The sequence below is a fragment of the Chelonoidis abingdonii genome, chromosome 24 (genome assembly GCF_003597395.2).
Source record: "Chelonoidis abingdonii isolate Lonesome George chromosome 24, CheloAbing_2.0, whole genome shotgun sequence".
Taxonomy (NCBI): domain Eukaryota; kingdom Metazoa; phylum Chordata; order Testudines; family Testudinidae; genus Chelonoidis; species Chelonoidis abingdonii.
Genome location: NC_133792.1, coordinates 23,110,714 through 23,129,236, shown reverse-complemented (window position 1 = coordinate 23,129,236; position 18,523 = coordinate 23,110,714). Strand labels below are relative to the sequence as shown.

The window sequence follows — 18,523 nt, the reverse complement described above, 5'->3', positions numbered from 1 at the left end:
GCTATCCAGTCGCTTTTATATATATATATTTTTTTTTTTTAAAATTAGTACTTAAGCAGAAATGTCCTTCTGTTTCACCTGTCTCTCTTCCAATTAGTAGTTGCTCACCTCTTGGGAAAAGAGCCGGAGGGAAGGAATTAAACAAATTGTAAAAATGCAGTTACAATGAATGAGCCATTAAATACACAATATCCATCTTCATGCTTATGTATTGCTACTCTTATTATTTGATATTTACCCGTACAACTCGTTTGATTATAAATAACCCTGTTCTCCTTAGAAAATGATACAGCAAACAGTGAGTCAGTGGCCAGTCTTCTTTCTATGCCAAAAAAAGACCCAGGCATTCATGTTGCTTAAGCAAAAAGTGTGGTTGGAATTAGTGCTTTGTTAATCTGGGACTTAATAGGTATTGGCTGCCATCAAACATCTCTGTGCAATTGGTATTCATGGCTGTGGGACTGGAAGAGCAGGATGTCCCAAAGTAGGTGAAAAATGAAGTGTGAGAGAAACTGTCATGTGTCTGCGTCATGTGACTTTCATCCACATGCTTTGATTGTTGTATGTTCTGTATCCACAGCTAATGCCTGCTACTAAAGTTCACCATACACTTATGAGTAGGGTTGGTAGAATTCAATTTTTTGTATATAATTTGGACAGATATCTATATTTATTAGCTTTTTTCAATTTTAATTTATTTTAATTTTTCAGAGTAGGGTGATACACGGAAGTTTCTCATCTTCTGTCCCCCTCTGAACCCTCCACTTCTCTGTGATCCCATCCCATATCCTGATCTCCCTTGTTATCTGCTCTCATCCCTCCTCTTACTGTTCTCCTTAACCTCTCTCTCTCTCCCCTCTGGCTCCCCCCCCGGGCCCCCCATCATAATTAGGGCCATACCAAATTCATGGTCCATTTTGCTCAATTTCACAGCCAGAGGGTTTTTTAATTGGCCAGTTTCATGTTTTCAGATTTTACATCTGAAATTTCAAGGTGCTTTAAACCAAAAAGGTAACTGGAGATGGGTCTGTTCTTCTCTCCTCCCTCTCCCCCCGAGCAGCTGTACAGTTGAAGAGGAAGTCTTGTCCCTCCCCAGGCTGGCTGGGGCACTCCCAGCAGCAGTAGGAGATCAGACCCACATCCACAAGCCTCTTCCAACTGCAGGAACCTCTGGGGCTGCTGCCCTACCCCAGAGCTTCCTGTAGCAGGGGAAGGCACTCCAAGGTGGGTCTGATCTCCCGCTGAGAGTGAGAGCAGCCATGCAGGGGAAGGACAGGTCCTGTCCCTCCCCAGCCCAGCCAGGACTTGCAGCTGGAAGTCCCTTGGCGGGGCTCTTATAGCAGCATGGGGAAGATCAGATTTCATGGGGAAGAGTTTATTTCACGGTCCATGACACGTCTTTCACAGTTGTGAAATTGGAAGGGCCCTACTCATAATACAAGCACGCTTTAGTCTCTCCTGTCTTTAAAAACAAAAAACAAACCAAAAACCCCTCATCGCTAACTGTGCTTGCCTCACCAGCTACTGCCCCGTATCCATTTAGTTTCTGAGCTCATTTGAACATGCTATTTACAGTCTATCTCTGGAGTTCCTTTCCTCCGGTTCCATTTTAGACCCCCTCCAATTCAGCTTCCACCAGTTGCACGCCACTGAAACTACTCTCGCCAAGCCCAGAACCAGTAGTTCATCTTCATCCTCCTTGACCTGTCAGCTGTCTTTGATGCAGTCAGTTGTGCTGTTTTGTCCTCTCTTTGCTTCCATATCTCTGTCGTCTTCTGGTTCTTCTCCTGCTTTTCTAATGGCTCCTTCCATGTGTCCTCCAGAGGATCCTCCTCATCCCCCTTGCAACTTTCTGTGCGGGTTCCACAGGGGTCTGTCTTTCATTCCATTCTCTTCTCCCTCTAAAATTTATCTCTGTAAATTGTATCTGCAGACACAAATTCAACTACAGCCTCTATGGTAAGGACTCAGATCTACCTCTGTACTCAGACCTGTCTCCATCTGTCCAAATTCAAATCTCAGCTTCTCTCTCTGACATGTCCTCGAGGATGTCAGTCAGATTAAGCCCAGCATGGCTAAAAGAGAGCTCTTAACCATGCCTGCCCCAGCCCTCCACGTCACCAAGCCTTCCTTGCTGCATGCTTTCTCAATCACTATGGACAACACCATCATGCTGCCTGTAACTCAGGCCCGTAACCGGTCACCATCTTGGACTTAAAACTTTCTCTAGGTCAGGGGTCAGCACCTTTCAGAAGTGCTGTGCCGAGTCTTCATTTATTTACTCTGATTTAAGGTTTCGCATGCCAGTAATACATTTTAACATTTTTAGGTCTCTTTCTCTAAGTCTACAATATATAACTAAACTATTGTTGTATGTAAAGTAAATAAGGTTTTTAAAATGTTTAAGAAGCTTCATTTAAAATTAAATTAAAATGCAGAGCCCCTCGGACCGGTGGCCAGGACCCCGGGCAGTGTGAGTGCCACTGAAAATCAGTTTATGTGCTGCAGGTTGCCTACCCCTGCTCTAGGTCCTCACATCCAGTCTGAATCATGCCAATTATTTCTTCATAATATTTCTAACACACAGCTTTACTGTTCTATTCACACAGCTAAAATGCGTATCCAGGCTCTCATCATCTTGTGTCTTGATTACTGCAGCAGCCTTCTCTCTGGCCCTGAGAAATGCAACCTGGACTCATTCATATCCATTCAGAATGCTGCCGCAAAGCTCATTTTCCTAGTCCAGGGGTTCTCAAACTTCATTGCACCACAACTCCCTTTGAACAATAAAAATTACTACGTGACCCTAGGAAGAAGACTGAAGCCTGAGCCAGCCCAACTCCCGGGTATACGGGGAGGGGGCAAAGCTGAAGCCCAAGGGCTTCAGCCCCAGGCAGGGGGCCTATAACCTGTGTCCTGATGCCCAGGGCTGAAGCCCTCAGGCTTTGGTCCCGGGCCCCAGCAAGTCTAAGCTAGCCCTGGCGACCCCTAAATGGGGTTGCGACCCACAGTTTGAGAGCTGCGGCCTAATCTGTTGTTTTGACCATGTTACCTCTCACTTTGAATCCCTTCCCCTCGCTCCACCCTCTCTGTTGAATCAAACATAAGCTACTTATCTTTACAATCAAGGTTCTTTACTACCTATCCCCATCCTACGTATCATCTCTCATTCACTCTCTAGATCTTGACTTCCTTCTCCAATTGGCTCGCTGTGCCAACTTCCATCACTCACTTATTAAATTTTCAAGCAAGCATCTTCATGCCTTCTCCTGTGCTGCTCCACGTATTAGAGAGGAACTCCCTGTAAACCTCTGTAAAATTAACACATTATCCTTCTTAAACTCCAGCCTCCCTTAAAACTCTCTTTTTCCATGACGCTAATGTCTGCGTCCCTCTGTTGTCTCTTGTCTCTTGCCTTATAAGTAGATTGAAAGCTGTTTGGGGCAATGACTGTCTTTTTGCTTTGTGTTTGTACAGTTCCTGGGCCATAGCTTGGGCTCCTAAGCAGTACAGCAATACAAATAATAACATATTACCTTTTAAATCTGATCACTATAACCCCTCACCCCCGCACTATAACATGTTTCTTTTAAATTAGATCCCTCATATTAACAAATTGGTTAGGCAATCTATCACCTAGTTATTTAATTCCAATTTTTTTAGGCTATATCTGTTTTACAGCTTCTTAGTATCTTACTTGTTGGCACCTGATTTCAGCAGTTCTGGCATTCTTATTAAATATATTATTCTCCCTAGTCCATTTGTTGATTAACTGTGGAAGATTGAAAGATTAACATGATACTATTAATTAACTTTTTACAGATTTCAGTTTTTCTATGATCTATGACAGGCTGTGCTTCTGGACACATTAATAAATGTCCAGTTTTCTGGAGTAGTGCGCCCTTCCTGCTTCCTTTCATTACTTTAGCCAAAGTTCCACTAGATGAGATGTTTGCAGCCTTAAGACTTCCTGCTGAGGTTCAGACTTTGTATTTTTGACATTGAAGCTGTTGTGTTCTCGAAGCTGCTTAATTAGAAACACATTCATTTGAGTGTGTACTGGAGAAGATTGGGACAGCACAGTTACGCACACAAGGAAGTTGAGCATTTGTGCAGCTTGCAGCTAAACTGATGGTTTACACTTTGAGTATAAGATTGTTGGGTATTTCCTTGCCCCTGAAAAAGAGGCAGTATGTGTAAAGGAAATATCTATTTCCTGCAATTAAAACATACAAAATGACAAACAAATACTCTCCAATTTGACGTTTCCTATGTAAGCCTTGAACTTTCATGTGTACACTTGTAATGTGGCAAAAGCTGCAACAAGAGTGGTTTCAAACATACTGCTAACTTGTAGCACTCCCAGTGAAGCATGAACCCCAGATGACTTCAAGTGAGGAGTTACTGTACCTCATCAAGTGCACTTAATGCCCCAACAACTACTTTGTGGGTGAAACCAGACAATTACAATGCTCTTGAATGAATTTATTCCGAAAATGGGTTTAAAAAGGCACTAAGTTCGTTATATCAATGGATGCTTAGGGCAAAATTCTGCTCTTAGATATAGGTGTGTAACTCTCATCAGTCACACAGAATGTTAGCTCTTTGATGCATGAGCTAATTTACTCCATCTTTTGTACTGTGCTGAGCACATTTGTCAGCAATCAACAAACAGGCTGTTATAGCTCCATCAATGGTTATTAGCCAGGATGGGCAGGGATGGTATCCCTAGCCTCTGTTTGCCAGAAGCTGGGAATGGGCGATGGAATGGATCACTTGGTGATTACCTGTTCTGTTCATTCTCTCTGTGACACCTGGCATTGGCCACTGTCAGAAGACAGGATACTGGGCTAGATGGACTGGTTTCTGCTGTTTTCTGTAATATGGGAGTCTATATCAGGATCAGTTGAATTCAGCAATAAATAAATATTAAAATGCTCTCTTCTTGGTATGCATTGGCCAAAGGATCAAGAGCTTGTCCTATTGGATGATGTATATAAGTAATTTAACCACAGTGTTTCATATGGGCAAACCTCTCTAAATGACATTATTTGAAGAAGAGTGAATCCACAGATGTCCATGGTGTCATTCTGGATGTATTCATAGTAAAATAATATGTTTGGTAGCTTCCCTCCTTTAACTGCTATTTTTTGGTAACAACAACTTCACCTTGCAAGCTGCAGTGGAAAATTATTAAATTAGAGACAGTGGCTTTCAAATTAAGAGATAAGTCTTCAAAATAAAACTGACATTTTTCAGCTCAAATGGAATGTTACATCTGGATTTCTATTTTTAAATCAAATGGAATCCTGTGTCCCTGTTATCTGTATTACAGCTGGCTTTTGTGAGTGTGTGTTAATAATCTCCAGCACTATTGAAATATAAATAAGCTGTTCGTTTCTCTTCACAGTGCCCCGATGCCCTACCTTATTGGAATACATTTAAGTTTAATGGAGGTAAGTCTTTCCCCTCGTCCCTCAGAGTAGTATGTATTTCTGTGATTTAGACCCTACTCCTGCAAACACTTACACACATGCTTCAACATCTTGAGTAATGATCTGGATGATGAGATGGATTGCACCCTCAGCAAGTTTGCGGATGACACCAAGCTGTGGGGAGAGGTAGATACGCTGGAGGGTAGGGATAGGGTCCAGAGTGACCTAGACAAATTGGAGGATTGGGCCAAAAGAAATCTGATGAGGTTCAACAAGGACTAGTGCAGGGTCCTGCACTTACGAAGGAAGAATCACATGCACTGCTACAGGCTCGGGACCGACTGGCTAAGCAACAGTTCTGCAGAAAAGAACCTGAGGATTACAGTGGACGAAATATGAGTCAGCTGTGTGCCCATGTTGCCAAGAAGGCCAACGGCATATTGGGCTGTATTAGTAGGAGCATTGCCAGCAGATCAAGGCAAGTGATTATTCCCCTCTGTTTGGCACTGATGAAGCCACACCTGGAGTACTGTGTCCAGTTTTGGTCCCCCCACTACAGAAGCGATGTGGACAAATTGGAGAGAGTCGAGCAGAGGGCTATGGAAATTATTAGGGGGCTGGGGCGCATGAGTTATGAGGAGAGATTGAGGGAACAGGGGTTATTTAGTCTGCAGAAGAGAAAAATGAGGGGGGATTTGATAGCAGCCTTCAACTATCTGAAGGGGGGTTCCAAAGAGGATGGCACTTGGCTCTTCTCAGTGGTGGCAGATGACAGAACAAGAAGCAATGGTCTCAAGTTGCAGTGGGAGCAGTCTAGGTTGGATATTAGGAAACACTATTTCACTAGGAGGGTGGTGAAGCACTGGAATGGGTTACCTAGGGAGGTGGTGGCATCTCCTTCCTTAGAGATTTTTAAGGCCTGGCTTGACAAATCCCTGGCTGGGATAATTTAGTTGGTGTTGGTCCTGCTTTGAGCAGGGGATTGGACGAGATAACCTCCTGAGATCTCTTCCAACCCTAATATTCTATGATTCTGTGATTCTATGCTTAACTTTAAGCACATGATTGAAACTAAACATGTACCTAAATGTTTTTAGCTTGGGAGCCTAATTTGATTGCTTGCACACTTCCGGAAAACTCATGACTACACTTTGGATACTATTTTCAACCCAGTGATCAGAGTCCAGCACATCTGTGTGTGTGTGTGAGAGACACACAAGACAGACAGACAGACGTAATGTGAACCCTGTTGTTTCATTTGACCAATTTACTACTATTGAATTTAACACTCTCAGAGTGGATCAGGCTTGATTTTTTTTTAACAACAATATTGACCATCTCTACTTTGCCATTTTTAGGCTTTTATAGATTTAGTGATCATTAGTTTCTAATGCTCAAGATGATAGGTCCAGGAGCATCTGCTGCCAGGGATCTTACCATCAATAAAAAAAATCTGGCCGCTTTTTTCCCCAAGCACCATGGACTGTAATTTTCAAAAGAACCCATGGATGCAAATCACCCAATTCCCACTTTTTTTCAATAGGGGATGCAGAAAATCCTAGCCGTTGGGTAATATTTTCAAATGTCACTTAAATGGTTTTAGAGAGACAAGGTGGATGAAGTAATTTCTTTTATTGAATCTCTTCTATTGAACAGAAGTTGGTGGAATAATAGATATTATTTCATCCACCTTGTGTCTCTAATATTCTGGGACCAACACAGTTACAACTACACTGCATACTTAGATTGTTCTGAATATTTGTCCTTAGTCATTAGCACCATTTAACGGGGCCAGTCTGAAAGCCATATGCAGTGGGAGTAGGGAAATATTGCTGCTTGGAAATTAGGGGAAGCTGAACACAGGTTAGCATTTTCAAGTTGGTAGCAGCGGCTGATGCTCAACATCTTTGACAAACAGTCCACTTAGGTACCTAACTTTAAACACCAGAGTTGAAAATTTGGGCTATTCTGTGTACAGTATCTTACAACATACAGTTACTTAGTCATGCACCTCATAAAATAGTGTGTAATACAAGAACATTTGGAACCTACATAAAAAACTGGTAACTTTGCCATACAGACATCTGTCTCTTTTGGGTATATGTCAGCAATAATCATCTAGGGTACTGTCCTGCTAAGAGGCTAAACCCCCAGACTACACCATTATATATATTGTTCCAGTCATATTGTGCGAAAAACAGCTTCTGGGTAATTTTTCTGTGTTGCGTTAAGCAGAAATAATCAGACAAATAGCATGACAAATGCTACATTTTAAGAATGTTTAATGTTCAAGCTGTTCACCTGAAAGTAACAAACTGTTATCTGGGCTCTGAATTCAGTCTCCCCAATTGATAAATAACTTGAATTAAGAACATAAGAATAGCCATACTGGGTGAGACCAAAAATCCATCTAGCCCAGTATCCTGTCTTCCAACAGTGGCCAGTGCCAGGTACCCCAGAGGAAATGAACAGAACAGGTAATCATCAGGTCATCCATCCTGTCGCCTATTCCCAGCTTCTGGCAAACAGAGGCTAAGGTCACTATCCCAGCTAATAGCCATTGATGGACCTATCCTCCATGAATTTATCCACTTCTTTTTTAAACCCTGTTGTAGTCTTGGGCTTCACAACATCCTCTGGCAAGAAGTTCCACAGGTTGACTGCACTGTATGAAAAAATACTTCCTTTTATTTGTTTTAAACCTACTGCCTATTAATTTCATTTGGTGGCCTCTAGTTCTTGTGTTATGAGAAGGAATAAATAACACTTCCTTATTTACTTTCTCCACACCAGTCATGATTTTATAGACCTCTATCATATGGCCCCCAGTATTCTCTTTTCCAAGCTGAAAAATCCCAGTCTTATTAATCTCTCCTCATATGGCAGCCGTTCATACCCCTAATCTTAACTATTTTGAGTAGTTTTTGTATCATCTGCAAATTTTGCCACCTCGTTGTTTACCCCGTTTTTCCAGATCATTTATGAATATGTGAAATAGGACTGGGACAAGTTCAGACCCCTGGGGGACACCACTATTTACCTCTCTCCATTCTGAAAACTGACCATTTATTCCTACCCTTTGTTTCCTATCTTTTAACCAGTTACCAATCCATGAGAGAACCTTCCCTCTTATCCCTTGACCACTTACTTTGCTTAAGAGCCTTTGGTGAGGGACTTTGTCAAAGGCTTTCTGAAAAACTAAATACACTGTATCCACTGGATCCCCCTTGTCCACATGCTTGTTGACCCCTCAAAGAATTCTGGTAGATTGGTGAGGCATAATTTCACTTTACAAAAACCATGTTGACTAGTCCTTATTGACTATTACATTCATCTATATGTCTAACAATTTTGTTCTTTACTATAGTTTCAACCAGCTTGCCAGGTACTGAAGTCAGGCTTACCGGCCTGTTGTTGCTGAGGTTTCCTCTGGAGCCTTTTTTAAAAATTGGCATCACATTAGCTATCCTCCAGTCATCTGGTACGGAAGCTGATTTAAATGATAGATTACAGACAACAGTTAGCAGTCCTGCAGTTTCACATTTGAGTTCCTTCAGCGCTCTTGGGTGAATACTATCCAAACTGAGAATCTAAAACAGTGAATTTGGTCACTGGTTTACTAGGGTACTGTTTTTATTTTATTTTGTGTTTTTAGAGTGGTAAAATGCAGTATTTTTAAATGAAAATTAGTGAAGCTCTAGGCTACTGGGATTATAGGATTTTATATACCTTGTAGGGGATATTTGTATTGTATTCTGCTGTTTTTGGCTACCAGTAGGTTAGATGATATTAACACACTATGCAGCACTGTTAAGGGGATGATTGTGGTGTTCTTAGTTTGGCCTGTGCCACTATCCAGTATGGTGTAAAACTATACACAACAGTACATTCATGATTTGAATAGATATTAAACTTAGTATGATTCAAGTATAGTTTGGGGGACTTAATTCTAAACCCCACAAGTACAAACAATACATGAATTGTTGTGTTAAAACCTCTTTTTAGATAAGATCCTCACTTCAACTCTTGTCCCATATGTAATCACTCTTGGAATATGGGAACTTGCATCAAACTAAGTGTGGTGAGCCCTTTCCTACAGGAGGTTAACAAATTTGTATCCTGCACAGTAGGCAAGCAGGAATTGGCAATGAGCCAACATGGTCTGGTGGACTGAGCATATGGCTGGAAACCAAGAACTCAGGAATTCAGATCCTAGCTCATTAAGCAAGTCACTTCATCTCTATGTCTTACTTTTCCCATCTTTAAGATGGGGATAATAAATTTGTGTTGTGAAGTTAATATGTGCACAGTGATTTAAAGACAAACCGTGCTATACAGGCAGTAAGTATCATTGAACTTACTAAATCAGAGCCCTTACCTGTCAATTCTTTCCCTCCTCCCCCAATTACAAAGATGGAATCACCTTTCCAAAGCCATTTTTGTGAGTCTGAAAACTTGTCATGTAAATGTTGTGTTCTGTTGTATTTCATAGTCTGTCTTGTTTCTAGAGAAGATTTATTAACTCTGCTCTCTTACAGTTTTGTGGTAGCTCTAGTGGGAAAGGAGTTGTACTATACGCTTCCTTGTTAATTTATGTGTCTGTGTCATTTCCAAGAATGGTCAAGGCTAAGGAGGGATAAAAAGATACAAAGAATGGATCAATGGGAGAATGGGAAGGTTCAAATTCAGGCCCAGTATCCAAATGCCCAGAATGCTAGAAATGGGACTCACCCACCAGCTTTGGAAATGGAGTTTTCTAAATTTCAAGGACATTCAGATCTAGTGTCTCAGGGGCCATCTGCATTGTACACTGCAGTCTTAGGAAAGGCAATCTGTTTTTTCCTCTTCTAGTAGAGATGACTGTATGTCACTAAAGAACATATGATTTGATACTTTTGGTCAGCTAGAACAATGTTCTCCCTCTTGTCATTATTCTTCCTCCTATGTAGCCTTTCTTCCTGAGAAGACAGACAGTATGTGAAAATGCTTGTTTCCTCTTGGCTTCATACTGCAACAAATATTAACGTTGACTGACCAAATCAGAGTAGTGGTGAAGATTAATGTTTGACGTTAAGGTGAAAACTGATTTGTTTGCCTAATCTGCAAATGTGAGTTACACTCTAGATTTTGAGACAGTGGGTTTCGGATAATACATCTTCAGGCACTTAGATGTTAAGTGTTGGAGTCATGTAAATATCTAGATAGATAACCTAGCATCCATTGTTCTATGCTTTTTTTGTATAGCACAAGAACTTTTCTGCCCCGTACTGTTTAGCAGTGTGTATCCAGTATGTTTTTTTTATAAACCATAGCGTCTGGAACACAGACACATTGGTGAATTGTTGCTATTCGAAGTCCCATGTAAAATTAAAAACAAATAAACAAACAATTCTCCTGTCCTTCCTCTGCACTAAAAGATCCATTTTCTGTGTCTTGGGTATCTTTGCCTTTGCCTTCAAAAAAAAAAAAAAAAATCCACCAGGGGCTATTTGATCTAATATTTACTGGTAAGTAAACCATAATTTGTCTGCACCCTGGCTAGGGGGAAGATAGACTTTTGTCAAATTAGCCAGATTATTACTGTAGTTTTACTACAGTTTACCTGTTAGCCTGTTGCTAATGCTGAAAGCTTGTTACTTTTTTTGTACATAGAAAAATATATTGAATCTTTCAACCATGTTAGAGCAATATTTTAGCATCAGAGAATTCACTCATGTTCTTATCAGTTGTGTATTGTTTAAGATCTGCTATTTGACAGTGTTTCAACAGTAAAATAATGAAGTATAATTAAAAGGATATTCTAATTGTCCAATATATAGATCGGTAGAAAATGTTTAATTAAATTAATATACAAATTGCAGCCTAGGTGTCTTTCAAAGTGCTTGACACACACAAAGATTCTTGTTCCAGGATGAGAAGAGCCTAAGGCCCCTGATCCTGCAATCAGATCCAGGCAGGTGGGACCCTTGTGCCTATACGGAGTCCCATGGAAGAATTTGAGGTTCCCCATGTATTCAAATTTCTGCCACAGACAGCTTAAATTCCAGGATCAGGGCATTCCTACATACTTTTTTCCAAATTGTGTTTTTAGTGGGAGCCTAAATATGGAAACATCTCTATAGAGAAAAAAGTAGCTAAAGCATGGTTAACTGGGACATAAGAAGTGAATAATTTATTAGGTTTGTCTTTAGGGTCTTTTCTTTAGAAAAGTTCTCAAAATGGTTCCCTCTAAAAGGAATTATTGGAGTAATGTAAATACTTTTTTTGCTTTAACATACACCCTCTTTTCTATTCCCACAGACATTTCCAAACAATTGTACACCTTAGATTTGGCTTTGAGTTTCTGGTGTGGCATGGGATCTATATAGAGACAGCAAATACATTAATGAAAAATGACAATTTTTTCTGATGATTAAAATATCAAATGTATCCATTGACTGTTAAATCTAATTTGGTGTGACTGAAATGTTCTCTAGTGAGATAAGATAATCTCCTGTTATAGGTCAGAGGGCACTAGCTGATTTATGAGGAAAAATCCTGGTAGAAAATATGGAACTGTGTGGTGCTCTTATTTTTCAGTCTTTCTATCATCACCTAGTTAGTCATTCTATATAAGATTTCCATTTAGCAATCCATAAAGTGACTTCAAAGAAGACTAAAAGTTTATAAGCTGTTATATAAGCAAGGCTTGGACTATTACATGAATAATGGGGCACACTTATGGTACTAATCGAATTCATATTAGATAAAGGTAAGTATTTAGTACTGATAAAGAGTAGTGAGATAAGATAATGAAACCATCTCAGATTAACTTGTTCCTTCAATCTTCCACTTTTGTTACTACCCCTATATTAAACGTTATTTCAGAGTACACATTATTTTAAGTTAGTCTTTGTGTATGAGCAGTGCTAAACTTAGTTGGCAACCTCTCTATGTTTTGTCATAGTAAGTGATTGGTTCAGCAACTGTTTTTGTAGCTGAAACGATTAGTGCGATGGTGCTGATTGAAGAGGAATGCCCTTGACCTAGTAGGATATCTGTTGGGATTTAAGCACATGTGGTTTTGTTTGACTTTTTTGGGATATTCCTTTGTAGCTGTCAGATACTCAATTGTTGACAGTACAATCTTCCGTTTAGCGCTTACCACAGTCATAGCCGTTGTGTAAATATGCAATACTGCACGCCACTGTGATGCTGGATTCAGCCTTGTATAAAGAAAGGACATTGCATACCTTTAAGAAACCGTCATTGCTTAGGCATTCTTTATCTATGGCTACAGATATGTTTTAGATCTGTCAAATTCACTGACATGTTTTTGTATACAAAATATTACAATCAAATATATCAGCAAGGAAAACGTTTCTCTCTTTTATTGTATCTAAGCATGAGGAACAGTTACCAAGATAAAAATCTGGTATCTGCATATTGTATCTGCATATCCTGTGACAACTGTGTCTACTGCTGCTGTACTTTTGTTTATCTCAGTGGCAGGAGACATAGTTGTCATAGGATAACTTTCAGGTTCTTCTTTAAAATCTTTAGTCTGGTTGGACAAAGTATCTGATAAGAGTTGTATAATTAGTCTCTGGACCTTCCCTATGTACCCAGTTCTTAGTTGCACTCGCACACCCATTTTGTAAGTACCTATGAATTCTTTGCCATTAGCCATTGAGGTTTTTCAGTAGTAGTGATGATAGTATATTTTTGCATTTATATCATTAGGTGGGATAATCTTCAGTGCTTCTTAAAGGGTTTAACTTGTGAACTTGATAAGTGTATTATCGTGCTGTGGCTTTTGTACAAATAACTTTGGAAATAGTTTCCAAATTTTATAATAAGGAAATAGCAAACACATGGGAACATGAAAAAGCATTCTTTAATTGAAGATTTAAAGAAATAAAACAGACAGTTTTTGGATTTGCAGATATTTTGACTGGAAAGCATTGATGTTTATTGTTCTAGAGGCAAAGATGAAATACACCCTAAATCAGGAGTTCTCAAACTTCATTGCACTGCGAACCCCTTCTGACAGCAAAAATTATACACAACCCCAGGAAGGAGGACCAAAGCCTGAACCCACCCAAGCTCCACCACCCCAGGCAGGGGTCCAAAGCCACAGCCCCAAGGATTTAGCCCTGGGTAGGAGGCCTGTAACCTGAGCCTTGCTGCCCAGGGCTTCAGCTTTGGCCCCAGGCGGTGGGGCTTGGGCTTTAACCCCGGGTCCCAGTAAGTCTAAGCCAGATTTGGTAACTTCCTTAAAACGAGGCCCCAACCCTCTTTGAGGCCCTGACTCACAGTGTGAGAACCACTGGACCCAAATGCATTTAAAGTAATTTTTAAGATGGTCTATCATTGAAAAATGACTTTGGATTTAAAAAGGGATTCTGGATATGTTGTTATATGAAGATTTTAGAAGAGATCTTTATTAATTTCAGCCCTGAAAAACTTTTCAGTAACTGCAGAAAGAAGCCTTTTCCTGTGTTGCCCAATAGTATTGGATCACATCAGCACTAGTGATTTTTGTCATTCAGTTAGCAGCAGCTGCTTGTGATAAGGATCTTGAGAATCACCTGTGTAGGATCAGGGCTACTGCACATCAAGGTTAGGAGACTGGCGGAAGAGTGGAAGATGCACAGGAGGGGGTAGTAGGCCACCTGCTGTGCCAGGATCAAAGAGTTGAAAGGTCAAAGGGTACATTTAGCTTAACCATATCTGCCTGTTGAATAGCTATTTCAGATTGTAAATCTAAGGCTGATTTCATTAAGTCCTTCTGGCTGCTGTTGGGGCATGAAATAATAAAATTTTATATCCGTTGCTTTTCCTGCTTCTGGTAGCCAGATTGACACATTGTTGTCTGCAGTATTTTGGTGTTCTTAGGTAAATAAACTGTAAACATTAATTGTCAGTGATGTAGACAAGTCATAAAGCAAACAGATCTTAGACTAATTGTTGTGAATGATATTTTGCATTTTAAGAAAGTATATAAAATTATTATAGAAAATTTATTATTTTTGTTTGGTAAACTTTTTGAACATTTGTTTTTTTAGTAAGAAAATATGTTTTTTGTCTCATATCTCCCACTTCAGTATTTGTAATATGCCCATCTCCTTTGCATCGGATCATGAAGAGTCACTGTGAAGTTAAACTTGTCTCAAAATTTAAATGGCTAAAAAAAGCTAAAAATCCTAAAACCGAAAGATTTTTTTTTAACCTAGTGACAATAGTTCATCTTATACAAACAGAATTTTTTATTTGAAACTCAAATGTAGTACTAAACACTTGAAAATGAAACAAACTACAAACGTAAGTGTAACTGAGTACATTGTTCAAGTGGTAGGAAAGGCAAAAAGTAAACAAAGAGCATAAATAGTGAAAGATAAACTTGATTTAATATTTTCTTTCACCTTTAATAACATAAGCTGTTAGTAATGGTGAAGAAGTTTGTTTACAATGTGATTAATTATTGCATCTTTGCCTCACTCAGGCTCTCTTGCCTTTTTTATGCTTTTCTGTTGAATATAGTTTCTCAGTGTTTTTGCAAACTTTTACATAAAATAATTTAATGATCTCAAGTGTTCAGATGCTCGCAAGGAGGACAAATCACACTAACTGCTGCTTATTTACTGGCCTGGTGTTTAAGGCCCCCTGGAGTTTGTTTCAGAAGTTAAGAGATTTTCACAGTAAAGGTGCCATTTCTGAAATTTAAAGTGCTCTTTTCACCAGGAGATAAGTTCACTCTGATTAAGTCAGTAATTCTTACTAAGCCATGTTTATGGAGGCCATAAACAATGGGTTCAGTATGCTTGTTAAACTGGGTTTCCATACCTCTCCACTCTTTAAAAAGTGGCATTTAAAATAAAAGGCAGGTGGAGATGTTAGTCTGGCTTGCCGTATTTTATTATGAATGAATGATGGCTACCAGGAATTAAGTGAAAAGAGGGGGAAACTCTCCTTTTTATGAGCAGATTACCCATATCTTCACTGGAGTGCTTTAAATCAACACATGAAAAACTCTATAGGAAAATTAGACAAATGCAAACTAATGCACAAATTGTCTAATATACTATGACTGTGTATGCTGCAGAGTTTATATAAAAAGAACGACGAGTACGTGTGGCACCTTAGAGACTAGAGACTAACAAATTTATTTGAGCATAAGCTTTCGTGGGCTAAAACCCATTTCATCGGATGCATGCAGTGGAAAATACAGTAGGAAGATATATATACACAGACACCATGAAAAAATGGGTGTTCCCATACCCACTTAACGAGAGTAATTAATTAAGGTGAGCTATCAGGTGAGCTATTATCAGCAGGAGGAAAAAAAACTTTTGTAGTAATAATCAGGATGGCCCATTTCCAACAATTGACAGCTATTCAGGTATATACAGCTATTTCTAGTCATATTTTCCTCCTCTTCTCTGTACTGTTAGTAAAATACTGACTTAATACATCTACTTTATTTTATTAAGCATGCAGTGCATTGTTTCCAATATTTTGTTTAGTTAGTTAGGCAGCTGTGATAAATAGAATTTTATTCTTTGTGATTTACTGATAATGAATTTGATATTAGGGTGTGGGGTTGGAGAATCAATGAGAACATTAATAAATGGTAGCTAGTTGTACCTTTTGGAACTGAGTGCATTTAAGGTGAAAAGCAGATTTGCAAGTTGGGAGTATTTGAAAGCTGTCACATGAGAAGTTGCTTTGATTCCCAGACTCTGTCTCTTGCCCCTTGGGCTGAAGGATGCCACCATTAGAAGAGAACTACTCAATCCAGAAGTGTCTTTAAGGTACCCAAAGAGTTGTAACCTATCTTCCTTGATAAAGACATCTGTTGAGAAAGGATGCTGCTTTACAGGAGGGTGAGGGTCCCAGAGCCTGGGCTAACGTCTACATTGCAGTTTTATAGCCCCACTGCCTGGGCCCTATAAGCCCGAGTCAGCTGACATGGCCAGTGATAGGTGTCTGATTCCAATACAGACATAGATTCTTCATCCAAGTTACAGAAACACTTACTGGCTAGTTCAAATTTGCATCTGTAGGTCACTGCTGCTACTCCTGTATTAATCAAGAGGAGATATAATCCCTTCTGTCTTGTCCTTCTGGTGCTCAGTTTTTAAAAGCTTCTGGCTTTTGTTAAGCACATGGCTAACGATTTTTTTGTTGGAGCTTTCAAGAGTCCTCTGAGTATAACTGAAATTTTTAATTTTCTGAAGCAGGAAGGAGCAAATCAGTTTGTCTTCTGCTTCCTGACTCCCAGAAAAAGCAAGACTGCTGGGTTACCTTAGAGTTTATCAGATTTAAGCCAACTGAGTGACCTTTTGGTTCCTGAGAGCGGAGAGGGAAGTATCTTGCTTTTCATGAAGGACTTGTGCTCCTTTTGTAAGGAAAGAATTATATGCAATAGTCTTCCCTTAAAATCAGACTTAATTAGTTTGTAGATCTGATGGCAAATATTTCCCCCCCCAAAAAAACAACAACAACAACAAACTCCAAGTTGGGTTCTGTGCATAAGATAGTGACCTATTTATAGTATGTGGCAATTAAATGGATCGGGTGAGAGGTTTAGCTATAATTTGGCATTTAGCACTGCACCCATTTAGCCTTAAATACACCATTTAAGGCCAGAAATTTCAGAAAGAGAAGCTTAACTTTAGGATTGAAAGTGCAGACTTAAGCACCTACGGGTATATCTATACTACAAAAAACAAAAACAAAAAAAAATCCACAACCAAACAAAAGATGAAGTCATATACCTGTAGCAGCGAGTCTCAAAACCTAGGTCAGGTGACTCAGGCTCATACCATGGGACTAAATATAGCAGTGTAGACATTCCTGCTCAGGCTGGAGCCCACACTTTGAAAAGTGGAGAGGGGGAAAGGTCTTGGAGACTAGGGTCCAGCACAAGTGGGAACATCATTTGACCCCAGGCTCTGAGGCTCACTGCTGGGTAGGAAGGATTACTGTGTAGATGTACCTGACATAAGTAGCTTGCTTGCTTGATTGATTGATTGTAAGCACCTAACCACTGCTCTTGAAGTTGATTGGCTCTGCTGGGTGTGCAGTACCTTTGAAAGCTGAGGCTGCTTATTTAGGTGCCTAAGGCTGCCTGTAGTAACCTAACTTTAGGTTCCCATTTTTTAAAACTTTGATCTAATTTTTTCTTGTGCTTTCTCTCATGTATTACTTTTTGCTGACACACATTTAGTTCCCTCGTCTCCCTTTTTTAACATCCCATTCCCCACAAATGATTTGTTAGGGACCTGTTCTTGCTGCCTAGAGGGATTGTGCATAAATGACCTAATTAATTGGCTTAAGCAACTGCTCCGTATGGTTGGAGGGTGTGAGATTAAAAGGGGTTTCTATAGCAGACTTTAAAAGCAGCCAGTTTGTTTATTCAAGAGAGTGGCACTATTGGGGAAGATAATAGTTTACCATTTTATTGGAAAATTTCCTTTATTACCATACTTCATAGTTCGTGTGTGTGTGTGAATTCGGTGTTAATGGTTCCAACTGTCAGGCATTGTTGTTGCAGGTCCTGGACCTGTTTACTCCATATCAGAGCCCCTTCACCAGTCTCTAACTACAAAACCACTGCTGTTCCAGACCTAGCTCTCTCATGCTTAGAAATTGGCTGTCACATATACCAGTGTGGTTTGATGTCCTCCAGGATGATACCATCAGCTCTCTTTTTTTTGTTGTTGAAGCCAGTGGGTAGTCTCTGGCTTGGTGGCCTATCTACAGTATCTCACCCACCATAACACCAGTATCTGAACTCTGACCATTTGAATATTGAGTATCAGCCATCTGCAAGCCATCTTATTAGTTGCTTCTTGGTGTCTGTTAGTTTGAAGCTGTGCAGTTGACTAGACACTGTCACCCTTTAATAGGCACATTGTTTTCTTTCCTTACCACTTGGAGGGCAGAAGTTGCATTGTCCTGAGATAACATGTCAATGAATTGCCAGTATTAAAAAAACTGAAATGAATTCCTCCACCTGTGTTTTGAACTGACTGTTCATTATGTGTTCTCCTTTCTCACTTCCTCTCGCCATCAGTACTTTTTTTCATTCCATCTTTACCTTA

At 39.8% G+C, this 18,523-nt stretch overlaps 1 protein-coding gene across 11 annotated transcripts in view; it reads left to right on the top strand.

Annotated features, from left to right (window-relative positions):
- DENND1A (DENN domain containing 1A) overlaps positions 1-18,523 on the top strand; it is a 365,450-nt gene that overhangs the window by 208,176 nt on the left and 138,751 nt on the right. For all 11 annotated transcript variants that reach the window (XM_032767499.2, XM_032767498.2, XM_032767497.2 and 8 more), the window contains one exon: positions 5,411-5,456. In XM_032767499.2, coding sequence (XP_032623390.1) covers positions 5,411-5,456 — 46 coding nt within the window. The remainder of the gene's footprint in view (positions 1-5,410; positions 5,457-18,523) is intronic.